A 17,241-nucleotide genomic window follows, 5' to 3' on the forward strand; every position below is an offset into this window, starting at 1 on the left:
GTTTTTACGAAGCAATACAAACTTAACATACGCACCAAGACCTCCTCGTACGGACACCGAATTTGAGGACGAAAATACCCCTGCCTTCCTCGTGCAGGCATGCAGATACGAGCGCTGACGGACGGTCGGGCAATGGGAACTCAGGTGGGGCTCACTGTGATGTTTGTGAGAAATCCTCTCCGTCTAAGTTCATTCATAGGGTCACAAAGACCTGTACGGAGAGGAAAAACAAATTTCATAATGATCCAAAACTTCTGTAACCCCTAAAAGGGTTTCAATGGTAGAGGTTCAATTCCCCACTGCCTTTTACAGTGTGGTCCCCTTGCTAGCTAGATCTGTCTTATTTTTCATCTCAAGCCTTAATATGAGTTCGTCAAATAGATGAACGGTTTGGATATAACATATAGCTCATAATGAGACCCACAAAAATCAGTGGGGATTAAAAAGGGGAAAAAAAAAAAGAAAAAGAAAGAAGAAGAAAAGAAGTCAGCGAGTTGGGGTCGACCGGGCTGGGACCGGTCGACCGGGTCAGAGCTCGGCCTATGGCTACGGATTATAATCGTAGCCATAATTATAATGCTATACACTTTTTTCTCTCTCTTTTTTTTAAAATTTTATTTTTTATTTTTTACATGGAGATCTTTTTCCCCCTTACATTTTTCTCTAATACATAATTATATAACTATGTATATACAAGTATATAAAAATATTTTTCTATCTTTTAATTTATTTCTTTGTCTATTTATTTAACAAGCATATCTCCTAAACTAGGATGATTTACTTAACTTACCACATATAATTTTGGGGTAGGAGAAGCTAATTTAGTCAACCAACCTAGTTATTTTCTAATATTCCATCAGATTAGAAAACCTCTTTTGACTCTTCTTTTCAACTATAAACGATGTAATTCTCCATTGCGATATATAAAAAATGATCGCTTTGAGAAAACATTGAGTGGGGCAAATTAGAAAATTGATCGAGGGAAACATGAAATTTAGCAGGGGAAACATGAACACACACCCCCACACACTCACACTAGTGGAATTTCACCACCTACGGATACTTGAACGCTTGACCGGGTGTTGAAACTCCTACGAGTCTACCACCCGAGCGGGGCAAACTGAAATATGACCGGGGCAAACTAAAAAAACAACGGGGCAAACTGAAATATGAGTGAGGCAAACAAAAAAAAAAAGCGGGACAAACTAAAAAAACAGCGGGGCAAACTGAAATATGAGTGAGGAAAACTAGAAAAATAGCCGGGCAAACTAGAAAAACAGCGGGGCAAACTGAATTATGAACGGGGCAAACTAAAAAAACAGCGGGGCAAACTGAAATATGAGCAAGACAAACTAGAAAAACAGCAGGGCAAACTGAAATATGAGTGGGGCAAACTAGAAAAACAACGGGACAAACTGAATTATGAGCGGGGCAAACTAGAAAAACAGCGGGGCAAACTGAATTATAAGCGAAGTGATTGAAATTGACCACGAAATGAATGAAATAGATTTTCGACCATCGACCCAATGAAATCTTGGAAAATAACTAGGTTGGTTGGCTAAATTAGCTTCTCCTGCCCCAAAATCATATGCGGTAAGTTAAGTAAATCACTCTAGTTTAGGAGATATGCTTGTTAAATAAATAGAGAAAGAAATGAATTAAAAGATAGAAAAATATTTTTATGTACTTATATATACATATTTACATAATTATGTATTATAGAAAAATGTAAGGGGGAAAATGTTCTCCATGTAAAAAATAAAAAAATAAAAATAAAAATAAAAAGTGCATAGCACTACAGTTATAGCTACGGTTATAATCCGTACCTATAGGCCTAGTTCTGACCCTACCTCGCTGGCTTTTTTGTTTTTTTTCCCTGTTGTAATCCCCACCGAGTGGGTCTCATTATGAGGTATGTGTTATATCCAAACCGTCAAGTCACAACAGTGAGTTGATAATGTGTTTTTAGTTTTTTTCCTTCACAATAATCCTGATGGTATTTTTCTTTTTTGTCAACCTCACTTAGCAAAACCAAGTTTGAACTCATTTTGTCAACCATACTTAGCAAGTAATGTTATTATCAGGCCTACACAGGCATTTCGTCGAACACAATACACATCAGTGGGTTTGCATATTTATATAATCCTCAAATATAACATATGTATAGCAATTTTACGGATATTTGGAAAGAGAAAACCCGATTAAATGCTTCAACCTAGGGTTTGGGTCAAGGGTCGTCAGAACCTATCCAACACACGAAGTTTATAAGGATAGTTCGAAAGAGAAAATCCAAACATGAAATTGAGCAGGGCAAGCATGAAATTCAATGGGGCAAACTAGACAATCAGCGGGGCGAACTTAACAGAGTTTTTCATTGCTTAAGCCGATAAATCTAAACTTATTCAATGTTCAAATGGACCACACGAAATGAAATTTTTAATTGAACTTCTATTGTTGATCATTTCTTGGGGGCTATAGAAGTTTTGGATCAAGCTTATAATTGTTTTTTCTATTAATCCATGTCTATATGATCTTATGAATAGGTTTGATAACAAACAAACATCACTATTGGGCCCATTATGGTTTCAACGGTGGAAATCATTATGCCCATTGTTTCCCGTGGTGTGATCCCTTGGAAATGACGTGGACAAATGAGACCTGACATCACTAGTGTACCTTCTACACAAACAATCCACACTCAATTATAATTTATAAGTAACTAATATATTGATCGAGTTCGGGTTAGGTCGGATAACCTGAGACCTCAACCCAAGCCCAACCTAAGTTTTATCGGGTTTCTCACAAACATCACAGTTGGCCCCACCTGAGTTTCTAATGGTTGACGCTCATTCAACACTGTTTCCTGTAATGTGGTATAGTTGAGATTTGGATATACCTCATTTTTGGTATCATACCATAAAATGATTTGGAAAAATATATGGACGGCAAGGATGAAAATCATACATCATGATGGGGCCCACAGACCAACGACGATCCGCCATTGGCGGGTGGCAGGAGGAGTACCCAATCCGTTTCTGTGAAAAGGAAGGGTATTTCCGTGAAAAATAGCGGAGCAAACTAGAAAAATGGCGGGGCAAACTGAAATATGAGTGGGGCAAGATAGAAAAACAGCAGGGCAAACTGAAGTATGAGCGGGGTAAACTAGAAAAACAGTGGGGCAAACTAGAAAAGTAGTGGGGGAAACTAGAAAAACAGCGGGGCAAACTAGAAAAACAGCGGGGGAAACATGAAAAACAGTGGAGCAAACTAAAAAAACAGCGGGGGAAACATGAAAAACAGCGGAAGAAACATGAAAGACAGCGGGGCAAACTAGAAAAACAGCGAGGGAAACATAAAAAACAGCGGGAAAAACTAGAAAATCAGCGGGGAAAACATGAAAAACATGCCCCGCTGTTTTTCATGTTTTCTCCACTGTTTTTCATGTTTCCTCCGCTGTTTTTCTAGTTTGCCCCGCTGTTTTTCATGTTTCCCTCGTTATTTTTCATGTTTCCCCCGCTATTTTTCTAGTTTGCCCCACTGTTTTTCATGTTTTCCCTGCTATTTTTCTAGTTTCCCCCGTTGTTTTTCATGTTTTCCCCGCTGTTTTTCTAGTTTGACCCGCTGTTTTTCATGTTTCTCTCACTGCTTTTCTAGTTTACCCCGTTGTTTTTTTAGTTTGCCCCGCTCATACTTCAGTTTGCTCCGCTGTTTTTCTAGTTTGCCCCGCTCATATTTCATGCTTACCTTACTCATTTTTATGTTTGCCCCGCTCTTTTTCATGCTTGCCCGGCTCTTAGGATCGATACCAAGACCTCAAGTGTTGAAACGAGGTATTTTCACTCAGTCTACCAGTTGAGCTATGGATCTAGGTGATAGCTAGATCTGTCTTATTTTTCGTCTCAAGCCTTAATACGAGCTCGTCAAATAGATGGACGGTTTGGATATAACACGTACCTTATAATGGGACCCACAAAATGCCGTAGGACTTATAACGAAAAAAGAAAAGAAAAAAGAAGCTAGTAAATTAGGGTCAGTGGGACCCTATAGTTAATGGTGAAAGTAAGTGTTTTGACCTAATAGATGGAGGTGGTTTCACACATACTGCATAGTGGGCTATATAATTAAGTAAATATGTATATATAAGTATATAAAAATATTTTTCTATCTTTCAATTCATTTCTTTGTCTATTTATTTAACAAGCATATCTCCTAAACTAGAATGATTTACTTAACATACCACATATGATTTTGGAGTAGGAGAAGCTAATTTAGCCAACCAACCTAGTTATTTTCCAAGATTCCATCGGGTCGATGGTCAAAAATCCATTTCATTCAGTTTGTGGTCAATTTCAATCACTTCGTGGTCAAACTGAAATTCAACGGGGCAAACATGAAATTAAGTGAGGCAAACATGAAATTGAGTGGGGAAAACTAGAAATTTAGCGGGTAAAACATGAAATTGAGTAAAGCAAACATGAAATTAGGGCTGGAAGTCGGGCCGGTTGGTTCGGGTTGGTGCTCAACCCTAACCCAACCCAAGGTTCCTATACCTAAACCTTGACCTAACCCAACCCAATCTTGGGTTGGGAATTCTCAACCCAAGCCCAACACAAGAGGGCTCGATGGGTTGATTGGGTTGGTCGGGTGTATGCATGCTAATATTTTCATTATTATATTAGTTTATTATATTTCAATATAGGATTTATTTTTTGTATCTATGATTTTATTAATTATATACGTGATTATTCATCATAAAGAACTTCATTTTTTTTCTTTAAAAAACCAAGCCAAAATATAGGACTACCCCTTTAAAAAGTCATGTAGCATAGAACGTAATCTATTTGGGAGAGAGAAATCCGACATATCTTGTTAGCTTGAGTCCTTGGAAATGACATGGACAAATGAGACCCAACGTCACTAGTGTACGTTCTACACAAACAATCCACACTCAATCTATTTGCCCATTGCTTTTCATGTTTCCTTGATTTTCTAGTTTGTCCGCTCATATTTCGGTTTGCCGCTCCGTTTCATGTTTCCCGTTGATTTTCTAGTTTGCCCCACTCATATTTCGGTTTCCCATTGCTTTTCATGTTTCCCATTGATTTTCTAGTTTGCCCATTACTTTTTATGTTTCCTGTTTTTCATGTTTCTCTCATTGCTTTTCTAGTTTTCCCCGCTCATGTTTCAGTTTGCCCCGCTGCTTTTCATGTTTCCCCCGCTGATTTTCTAGTTTGCCCCGCTTCTTTTCATGTTTCCCCCGCTGATTTTCTAATTTGCCCCGTTGCATTTCATGTTTGCGCCGCTGCATTTCATGTTTCCCCGCTGATTTTCATGTTTCCCCCGCTGATTTTCTAGTTTGCCCCGCTCATATTTTAGTTTTCCCCGCTGCTTTTCATGTTTCCCCCACTAATTTTCTAGTTTACCCCGCTCTTTTTCATGTTTGCCCTGCTCTTTTCATGCTTGCCTTGCTCATTTTCATGTTTGGCCCTCTCATTTTCATGTTTGCCTCGCTAATTTTCATGCTTGCCCTCTCATTTTCATGTTTGCCCCGTTGAATTTCATGTTTTCATGCTTGCCCCGCTAAATTAACTTCTCCTACCCCAAAATCATATATAGTACGTTAAGTATATCATTCTAGTTTGGATCCTTACTCTCCCTCGGGTGGTAGACTCTTAGAAGTTTCAACACCCGGTCAAGCGTTTGAGTATCCATAGGTGGTAAAATTCCACTAGTGTGAGTGTGTGGGGGTGTGTAAAAAAAAAAAAAACAAATCATTTTAATTTAGGAGATATGCTTGTTGAATACATGGACAAAGAAATGAATTAAAAGATAAAAAAATATTTTTATATACTTATATATACATATTTATATAATTATGTATTAGAGAAAAATGTAAGGGAGAAAAAGTTCTCCCAGTGTTAAAAAAAAAAAAAAAACTTTTGCAGTTGGCAGTATGTGGTTTTTTTTTTTTTTTTTTTACTGTGTTGCATGTGTGGGTCCAATCATGAGGTTTGTGTTATATCCAAACCGTTCATCTATTTGGCGAGCTCATATTAAGGCTTGAGACGAAAAATAAGATAGATCTAGCTATCAAGTGGACCACACCGTAAAAGGCAGTGGGGAATTGAACGTCTACCATTGAAACCCTTTCAGGGGTTACAAAAGTTTTTGATCATTCTGAAATTTGTTTTTCCTCTTCATCCAGGTCTTTGTGACCCTATGAATGAACTTAGATGGGGAGGATTTCTCGCAAACATCACAGTGGGCTCCACCTGAGTTTCCAATGGTTGACGCTCATTCAACACTGTTTCCTGTAATGTGGTACACTTGAGACCTGGATATACCTCATTTTTGGTCTCATACCATAAAATGATCTCAAAAAATATATGGACGGCATGGATGAAAAGCAAACATCGTGGTGAGGCCCACGTACCACTGACTATCCGTCATGGGCGGGTGGCAGGAGGCGTACCCAATCCGTTTCCGTGAAAAGGAGGGGTATTTTCGTCCTGAAATTTATCGTCCTGTACGAGGAGGTCCAACTGCGTATTCTAAGTTTGTATTGTTTCAAGAATATCCAATGGATAAAAGGTAGGGTCCACAGTCGTAAATTTCTCGAATGTGATTGTTGTGCAAGCACGGAATAAATTAAAGTGAGCCGATTAGGTGTGGCCAGGCCTCACCAACACGGTGCAGCCCTGACCATGGGCCCACTTTGATATAAGGTGTTGTATATTGATGCTGTCCATCCATTTTCCATCTCAATTTAGAACATAAGCTTTTAAAATGAAGCAGATACGTATGGCAGGGTGCCAAACTACAGGAAGCAGTGGGGATTAAACGCTAACCATTAAAAAATTCCCATGGCCCACTATAATTTTTATTTGCCACTTTGGTAGCTTATTGGAAGTTTTTAACGGTCAATCGCCACTATTTTCTATAGTGTGGTCCACCTTGAATTTAGATTTACTTGGTTTTTTGTCTCATGTATTATAATGATTTGATAAAAGGTATGGACGGCATGGATATACTACCCATGCATCAACGTGGGCCCATTGTGAGGGTCCACCTGATCCGCTCCCCACTTAAAGAAGACGCGGATTAGGAGTACTAGACCTTTTGAAATTCTCCAAGTATGCGCTTTTACCTTTTGAAATTCCCAATGCAAAGACTCGGCCCCCACTATTATTATGCAATAATTTCATGTCAGGAATATCAAGGCACAGGATCTGTTATTTTTTAATTCCTGATCATTCCGCCCTGTATTTCATTTGTAATTTAGTCACTCAGACGTTGACAGGTGAGCTCTTTGAAATCACTGTACGCAGATATAAGGTACTCTTTGATTTTCTGGCTGAACTGTAATTACCATGTGAATGAGTAATTTTCTTAATGCTTACATGACCGGTTACTTTTTAAACACTTAAAGTGAGAAATTTGCAAAATAAATATGGAAGCCACCTTAATGCGTGTGGCTTATCCACGCCACCCATTCCTTATGTTTGCTGAATTTAGGGCATGAGCTCAAAAATTAAGCAAATCCAAAGCTCAAGTGGACCACACCACGTGAAATTGTGGGAATCGAATGCCTATCATAAAAAATTTCTTGGGGCTTTAGAAGTTTTAGATCAAGCTTATATTTATGTTTTTCACTTATTCATGTCTATGTGACCCTATGAACAGGTTAGATGGTGAGCAAACCTCAATGTGGGCCTAGTAAAAGAACCAACTTTCAATGGCGGACAAATTAAGTCCATTGTTTCCTGTCATATGGGCCAAATGAGCACTGGATTTGCCTTATTTTTTGGCTTATGCCTTAAAATATTCTAATAAAATAGATGGATGACACGGATATATCATATACATTATGGTGTGGCCCACGGATTTAAGTCAATATTTTTGAACCGATTTTTTAGGTGGAATTACTCACTTATTTTCAAACAAGTGAAAAAGTAATAATTACTTATTTACCAAGAATTTACCTGCATCATGGAAAATCTAACAGGCCCTAAATCTAAGGTAAAAGAGTCCGACTTTGAGTCCTTTGTTTGTCTTTAATAGCAATTTTATGTTTACATGCATTTTGATTTAGCCACCTTATCACTACCAGCATTTAATGCAATTATCAATGTTGATGTTGTCCAATTGTAATGCAGAAAAACAAAAAAAAATCTTCTATTGTGGCAAAAACTGTCAAGTTTATCATGAAGCATGTGACTGATGAATGCTCTCCATCAACTTATCAAAAAATGAGGCTCAAATCGTCTAAGGTGTGTGGGATTCATGAAGTATAGATGGATAAAAGTGGAGTGACTAGGTTAGGAAGCTAGCCTGTTTGATACATAGGCTTAAGTGAGATTAGGTAGGATGGAGTTACATTTGGTCACATAGAGATTCTATTCGGCATTTGGAGATAATGGGAAGGATGGGATTATGTGAATGGAATTGCATTTGGTCGCATGCAAGATTTTCGGTAGATTTTGAAATCCACTACATTGGTAGTCCCCACATTGATGCATGTGTTATATCAATGTTGTTCATTCATATGGCTCCTTTACATGTGACATTTGAGTTATATATGTGTATGAGTGACTAATATCAGTTGTGAATTTGGTCCATTGATTACAATTCCATGGTCTATCAAGCAGGGTTTCACTTAATGTAGTGTTTTCCCTAAGGAATGATTTGATCCCAAATGTGGAGATAGAATAGATAAAATATTATGGTATTTCTAGACATTCAATCATTGTGCACCAATGGTGTTAATTCTATTTAATGCAATTCCATACCATTTAACCATGGGGTTTAACTTGTATGGAATTGCATTAGATGAAATTAGCATTGTTATTGTGCAATGATTGCATGTCTAGAAATACCATGATATTTTAACTCTCCAATTGTCGTTGGGATCAAATTCTTGCCATTCGCTGTAATGATATGCAACTTGAATGTAATGTGTAAAGGGCACATATGAATGAATGGCTTGGATAAAACACACACATCAATGTGAGGCCCATAGATGTAGTGAATTTCAAAATCCACGAAAAAAATCTATAGTATCTGTTATTGACTTTGGATGATCTAACATTGGGATTAATCCAATCCTTTGAGTCGTTTTCACGGGCTAGATGGAATTTGCATAAGACCAAATGCAACTCCACACCATTTAATCACACCATGTACCAAACAGGCTTATAAAAGTCCATGCAGGACAAAAGATAAAAGGGTAGCATAGAGCCGTATAAAGATAGATTAATTGTTGTTGGCGAGGGCCTTGAGCTCTTCTTTAAGTGATACTTTTATAGGTTTTAAAAGGCAACGACTTTGCGTACGATTAGGCAATATGAGAAATTTGGATATTTAACCATGTAAATTCCATTGATTCTCTATATAAGTCTAGCCTATATATCATATTAGGACACATATACAAGATATCACATGCGCATCTTGCTATTTCAGTCATGTATAAAAAGATTTATTTGAGTCTCTGAGTCACTGGACTCTTGCATAGGAAACATTTTCTAAGAGTAAAACATCAATGAATTTTTGTATAAGAAACCTTGTTAGAGTATTTATGTCATTGGACTCTTACATTTACTCAATATTGCTTTTGATTGGACTCTAACATTTAATGCTTATTAGAGATTTGCCTTAACAAGACTTATTTGAGTTGATTTTAATAAAACTTTAGTATTTAATGCTCCCATATGTATATGTTTTTAACCTTTTCATTTAAAGTTCATACATACCATATGTGACATGGCTGTCATGTGACATATTCTAAACCATTTGATTTGGCTATAATTTTCCAAGGACATACAATTTTATTATCCCAAATTTTGAATTGATAGACATTTTTTGGTGGGTTAAAAATGAAAATCCAGTGTCCTATTTCCACAAGCATGTGTCAAGTGTTAGATTGTCCAAACATTCCTATTTTAAGTAAGTAATTGAGCGAGTGTTTAAAATTTCATTTGTCAGGTAAGTTCAATTAAATTGCAAATTATTAATTTTTACCATTATTTAAAAGAAATAGAGTATTTCCTCAAAAAGTGGTCTGAAAGGTACTAACTTAAATTTATGAGCCCTCTACCATATGTATGTGACATATCCTAGCCATTCATCTGTTTTAGTGGAACAATATAGGGCATGAGCCTAAAAAATGAAGCAGATCCAAAGCTCAAGTGGTCCACACCACAGGAAACCGTGGTCGTAAAACATCCACCGGTGAAAACTTTTTACTTCTTAGGGTTCATAAGATTGTTTATTTATCATCTAACCTAAGATCAAGAGACATATGAAGGGAAATCACAAATATCAGCTTGATCCAAAACTTTTAGGGACCTTAAAAAGTTTCAACGCAATCGTTCAATTCCCAAGGGCGTGGCCCACTTGACCTTTAGATCTTCCTTAATTTTGAGCTCATATCCTAAAATCAGCCCACAAAGTAGATGGACGGCATGAATAAGCCACATACATCACATGGGCCCCACATGAAATTCACACCCTCAATTTTAGAGTTAAAAAAGTAACTAATCAGCTTCAACATTAAAAAGCATGAAAAAATTAGTACTTTAATTTATCTTGCTCTGGTGGTAGACTCTTAGGAGTTTCAACACCCTGTTCAGGTTCGAGTATCCAAAGGTGGTGAAATGCCAGTATAGCGTGAGTGTATGGGGGTGTGTGGAAAAAAAAAAAAAAACAAACAAATAGCTTTTAAGAGACTGTGAGTTCTTGTGGTGTGGTCCAATCGAGATTTTGATCTCCCTCGTTTCTAGGCTCTGTGGTGTGGTCCAATCAAGATTTCGATCTCCCTCATTTTTAGGCTCATCATCTATAATGATCTGTTAAAATATATGGACGGCTTGGATAAAATACATATATATCATGCGGGGCCCACAGAGCACTGTGAGTAGCAACCTCGCTACTGACGCTGTCAACACGCAATCCGCGTCCTGTGGCCCCAGCGTAGTGCGTTGTTGTCATTGGCGCTGTCGGGAATATTGCAACAAATCTGCCATGCAAATTTAAAGGTAGCTGGAGACTCTGATGCTAGTTTCACTACATTTACAAAGTGGTGGTGACTCTTCAACTGTACAAATGAAATAGTTTTCACCACAATCCAGACCGTCAAAATTTCTTATAAAAAAACTCCATACCGGTAGGATTTTTATTTTCTAATTTGTCCACTGCTTTGTTAAATTCCATTATCCATTTCTTTACAATGACTGGATGGTAAGGATACGTTGATCAGTGTGAGTTTCTATATATATACATGCTAAACCCACGATTTTTTTCACAATTTTTATGGTCTGGATAGGTATACACGAGTACCATGTGTGAAAAATACCAATATAAACCATTATCAAAATGGTGTTAAACTTACATAGGTGTCATAAAAAAGAAAGAGTCTGCAAATTCTCTCTTTTTGTCGTGACGCGGATTGCCGGCAATACGCTTTGACAGTAATTTCCTTTGACCGAAAGCTAAGTGGGGCCCACTGTTATGTTTGTGAGAAATCCATCCAGACCATCCATTTTTAAAGTTCATGATAAGACATGGTCCCAAAAATAACGCAAACCTAAAAGTCAGGTGGGCCGTACGATAGATGATTGAACATCCACCGTTGAAACATGGTGGGGCCTAGAAGTTTTGAATCAGGATTCTATTTTTAATTTTATTTTCAGTTCAGCCCGGTAGGAATGACGTTGTAAACGGTATGGATGGTCTATAAACATCACTGTAGACTCAAGGAGGTTTTACTGGTAGGCATTTACCTACCCACTTTTCCTGTGGTGTGGCCCACTTGAGTTTTGGATTTGAAGTATTTTTTTATTAAATGTCGTAACATCGTTGGGAAAAACGGATGGATGGATGGATTTATCACAAACATAACGGTGGGCCCCACCTAGCTTCTTTCGAACAAGGTGCGAATCCCAATTCCCAAGAAAGGAAGCTAGCAAATTCCTTCTGTTTTGTTGATTAGGTGCGGCCCTGGTCTCACCCCAGCCGGTGCGGCCCCTATCGTGGGGCCCACCTTGATTAATGCATTTTACATCCATTGCGTCCATCCATTGTTTTAAATTATTTTAGGACATTATCCCAAAAATAGAATATCAAAACCTTGAGTGAACCTATTTTAGGAAACAGTGGCAATTGAACGCTCTACCATTAAAACCATCATAGGGCTCACTGTAATGTTTCATTAATGTTTATTTACCTGTTGATAAGGTCAAATGAATATGGATGAATTGGAAAAAGAAAAAACAAGAAGATCAGCTCCATCTAAAATGTGGCCCATTAATGATCATTCACCACTGTTTCCAATGGTATGGTCCACCTGAGAATTGGATCTCGTTCATTTGTGGCATAAGGTCAAAAATCATCTGTAAAAACGGATGGACGGTGTGGATATAGAATACACAAATAAATGTGGGCCCCACGTTAAGTGCCGCACCGTCTTTTGTGAGGCCCGGTCCGCACCTAATCCGCTCACCCTTTTGTCCCGTCGAGGAAGAAAAAAAAAGAAGAGACAGAGAAAATGTTCCCTCAGATTACGTGGTGTGCCGCAAACCGCCAATGGTGTGTTAACGTCACTACGTTATGTGGGCCCATCATGATGTATGTATTGCATCCAAACTGTACATCCATTCTAGGAAATCATTTTATGGTACGGTCCTAAAAATGAGGCAGATCCAAATTTCAACTGGACCACACCACAGAAAACAGTGGAGATGAGTTCCCACCGTTGAAATATTGTTGTGGGACGCATATGTTTTGGATCAAGATGATATTTGATTTTATCCTTCATCCAAGTATTTATGACCTTATGAACAGGTTGGATGGAAAATAAACTTCATGGCGGGCCCTAGTAAGGTTTCAACGGTGGAGGTCATTGCAAAAACAGCTTTCGGTTGTATGGTCCACTTTAGGTTTGGATCTTCCTCAATTTTAGGTACATGCCCTAAAATAATATCCAAAAATGGATGGACGGTTTGGATTTAACACATAAATCATGGTGGGGCTCACAGAACTTGGTGACGTCAACACACCTAGGTGGTGTGCGTGTCACACCACGCAATCCGCTTCCCCTTTCTTTCCACTATATATTTACGAATTGAATGACAGTCTCTCTGTGAGAGAGGAAATCAAGAAACCAGATTTCGAGTGTTTTTTCAGTACATTGCGGAGTGGGGAAGTTGGTACTCCTCATTTCTTTCAATGGGGAATATCTCTTCAAGAGATTGGTGGCAATCGTTGAAGACGATCTTGCTCGCTAACCGGTGGAGGAGGTGGGGCCCACTACGTGTTCCATCAATCGAGTTCAGATCCTGCGGGGAAGACGACTCCGCTGGGTGAGTATTTTCTTGAATTTCTTACTCTGTTATTTTCATTACTCTATGTTTGAATTTGTGTGGTGAATCTTTGATTTGAGGATTTGGGTTGGGCTGGTATCTAACTGTTCTTGAGTCAGTCGACTCGTTTGAATCGATCTGTATGCTGCTCTGTTTTTTAGGGTTTGGAGAGCTTGTTTTGCTGTTATGGTAGGATCGGGTGAGTTGACTCGGTCGGATTGATACGTCTGATCACTTTTTTTTAGAGTTAGGAGACATTGTTTTATAGTTGTGATAGACTCGGTTGGAACGATCCGTCTGCTGCTCTGTTTTTCAGGGTTAGGTGAGCTTGTTTCGTGGTTACTCATCAGGTGGGCCCCACCATAAACATGCCCTGGCCTGAAACCCAGAGTAGCCCATTCATCAGATGGGCCCTACCTTGAACGTGGCCCAATAATAAGGCGGCCCCTACTTGTCTAAGAAATGGACGGTAGAGAGAGAGAGAGAGACCACATACTCAACATGATAAGTTGGACGTGAGGAGGTTGGGTGTGGGGCCCACCTAGTGAATGGCATGGATCTCTCATGTGAATCACGTCGTCACGGCACCATCGATGGCCTCTTGGACGGTTCGGATTAGGTGAGTCCAGGGTAAGTGCTTATTGGGTGAGTCCTTGATTGTTGAGCCCACCTTGATGTATGTGTTGTATATCCATGTCATCTATTCATTTTGCCAGCTTATTTTAAGGCATTGTGTATAAAAAAAATGAAGTAGAACAAATCTAAAGTGGACCACACCACAGTAAATGATGGTGATTAATTATAATAAACTTTTTGTGGGCTACAAAAGTTTTGAATCAAGCTGATATTATTTTCAACTTCAGTGAAGCATATTTACTGCACTCCATATTCAAAGAAAATTGAACAAAAGACTTTCTACTCTAATACCATGTCAAATAACCACTTGATCTAAAAGCTCGTGATATTAGACATGTCACCATGTATGATGTATATCAAGGGACTTTAACAAAAATGCTAAAATTATGTAATAGTCAATGGAACCATATCATTTTTTGAGATTGAGGGATTTGGGGCCTGTTTAGATGCACACTCAAAATTTGTGTTTGTCACCTTAACACAATTTGGTCAAAATCCTTTTGGCAAACTCTCTTTGAACCCTTGTTTATTGAAATAAGTACTAAAAAGCCCACTGGATGAAAACCAATCAGATTGGTGTATGAAAAAATGACGTGGCGAAGTCATCTCACCAAACAGCTAAGATTTTTCAATCAGTTTGATTTTTGGGCTTGGCTTATTTGATTGGATTATCTAAATCGATAGTCATTTCAATGATGACATTGTTGTTTCTAATTTCTTCGTATCTCAGAGTTTTCTTCTTTGTTGTTCTTTAACAGAACGGTTAATGCAGATCAGTTTAAACAGATCGATAGGTGGGCGATTCTGGACTTCACCACATCCGATCGCTGGTATCAGCTCGACGTCGATCAATTCACTGAAAGGATCGTCGACTCAGCCGCCAGGGTCGGCGTTGGCATGAACCGGCAATTCCTTTTCCATGAGCAGTCTAACGTTCGCGTTCTTTCCGACGAGAAGCAACTATACAATGTACTGAAACATGTCTATGAACGCGCTGAAGGGAAGCTGCAGATTCTCTTCTGCCCCATGGAGAGCTGCCATAAGGGCTTCAACTCCCTCAAGTGGATATGCAAAACTGAGATTGAGTTAGTTACACAATGCTTCTTGAGCCCCCACGCCAACCAGGGCAAGGACAAGGACTATATGGTTCTTGCTTCCAACATCAAAAACAAGATTCAAGGTTCCCTGCCTGGACAATCACCAAGTCATAATCATGTGTGCTGATATGAACAGCAACAGAGTACTCCGGGTATATCGATTGTGGCCGTCATGGCATCGATGAGCTGGAATTAGTATTAGTGTACCTTCCATTAGATTGTAACGACGGCTAGAGTCGGCCAGAAGAGCAAAGTGGTAAGAATTAGTGGGCCTGGTCAAGATGTTTATTTGAAATGCACCCCAACCACTGGGCGCTTAAAACTCAACTCTATCTATGATTTAGGTAGACCACATGATTGAAAATAGTGTACAGGGAATTGTTCACCTTCCAACTTATTTTCCTTAGCATGACCCACCTAAATGTGGATGGGCATGTTTTTTGGTCCAGCCCTGAATTTTTGTGTGGCATTAAATGGTTTGATTAGATTTTGTATAATAATCACAATTGACTTCGTAGAAATAAAGGGTGGATGTATCTTTCCCAACTGTTTTCTTCTATAAGATATCTAAATCATAGGTTAGCTTGAATTTTTGGCCTTGTGCGTAACATAGGAACATACTGTTGTATCTTATACAGATTAATATATTTCTGTATAATGTGGAAATCAAAAAATTGTAAAATAATCTGAAATCAGGACAGGCTGAAGCACGTCTGAAACGCTGTCCTTAAAGCGTTATTTGCCCCTACTCAAGTGAATTGAGTAAGCTGATAGGTTACAGGCAAACCGCTTCTAGGATACAATGAGTCTGATGTGGGTCTGCGTTCAGCAAACACGAAGGCCCACCAAATGAAACTTTTATACACTTTATCTGGCAGAATTACAATATAGAAAAAATCCCACAAGAGTAAGAAAGAGAAGAAATTTCTTTTGATTTAGAACACTGCACTGGTCAGTACTTTAGCCACTGGTTCAGATGAACCGTTCTAAATCACACCATTGGTCTGTTCTTCTAGCAAAGGTTCAACCCTTGTTGTCTTGCTGGAACCACTGAAGTATTAGAGAAAAGTAGTGAGCTGTGTCTCAATTCGTATGGGTCTACTGGAGTGGGTTGAGAGATGGTTTGGAAACCCATCCAGACCCTCCCTTTATAGGCTATGATGGATGGGGGTTATGGTTCGGGAAATTAAATCCCATGATCATTTTCTAGCTATTGGAGAAAACTAGCCGTTTTATTGCCATTTTTTGACTGTTGTGCATGGTCCATTAAGCTGCTGCATGCTGACTGTTGTGAGACAGCAGCTAGCCGTTTTCTAGCTATTGGGTTAGCCATGCAGCAGTTACAGTTGGACCCTTCACTAACTGTACAGCTGTTACAGATCTGCTGCAACAGCTCTATTTTTCAGCCCTCTATATATTCTGGAGGACTCTCATTCAGTTCTCTAGTTTCCCCTTCATGCAGCCATCCGCCTTAGTCACACCGCGACTCACACACGTCTCGCTCTGGTTCGCTCAAGGTCGCGAAGGAGCGACCCTCTACGACACGATGCGGACGTGCGAAGTGCAAAGTGCGCCACTAGCGCCTCTATAGCCACACTGCCTCACATGCCCACGCCCTCGCACCGAGCCCGAGCCCGAGCTCGAGCGCGAGCTGGCGCGCGGGTATTCCAGTGCTACGTACTGGAACACGCAAGGTCCATAGTCCTTGGACTAGGTGAGTAAATATTATAATACTCCACTGTTTTCATTTAAACCATTTTTTCTTCTCTTCCCTTTCCCATGTGGGACTATTCCTAAAAAACCCACAAAACGGTGTTTTCAAGAAAAACAACTTTTTTATATATCGTATATTATTTTTTATTATTAAAATATATTTTATAAAAATCAATATTTTTGCAACAATCCCCCACTTGATTTTTTATAACATATATTTTTTCGGTTAAACAATTTTGCCAGAATAATTAGCTTATATGCATAAAGAAAGATACCTTTCGATTTTAATCTTTCCTTAGTGTAAGTATCTCAAAACTCTGTCGAAATGACTAGTAGCCATAGCATTGAACCAGTTATTCCTAGATAACAGAGTCGGAGAAACCACACACATATTTGCTATGTGTTTGTTAGAGTTCCCACAATCTTGTTCAGCACATTTA

At 38.8% G+C, this 17,241-nt stretch overlaps 1 protein-coding gene across 1 annotated transcript; it reads left to right on the plus strand.

Moving 5' to 3' along the window:
- Positions 1-13,152: 13,152 nt before the first annotated feature.
- Positions 13,153-15,691, plus strand: LOC131220380 (protein argonaute 2-like). The gene is made up of 2 exons (XM_058215318.1): positions 13,153-13,355; positions 14,750-15,691. The coding sequence occupies exons 1-2, from the start codon at positions 13,222-13,224 to the stop codon at positions 15,213-15,215; spliced, it is 600 nt and encodes a 199-aa protein (XP_058071301.1). The 5' UTR covers positions 13,153-13,221; the 3' UTR covers positions 15,216-15,691.
- Positions 15,692-17,241: the final 1,550 nt, after the last annotated feature.

Source organism: Magnolia sinica, chromosome 12 (assembly GCF_029962835.1).
Source record: "Magnolia sinica isolate HGM2019 chromosome 12, MsV1, whole genome shotgun sequence".
NCBI lineage: Eukaryota > Viridiplantae > Streptophyta > Magnoliopsida > Magnoliales > Magnoliaceae > Magnolia > Magnolia sinica.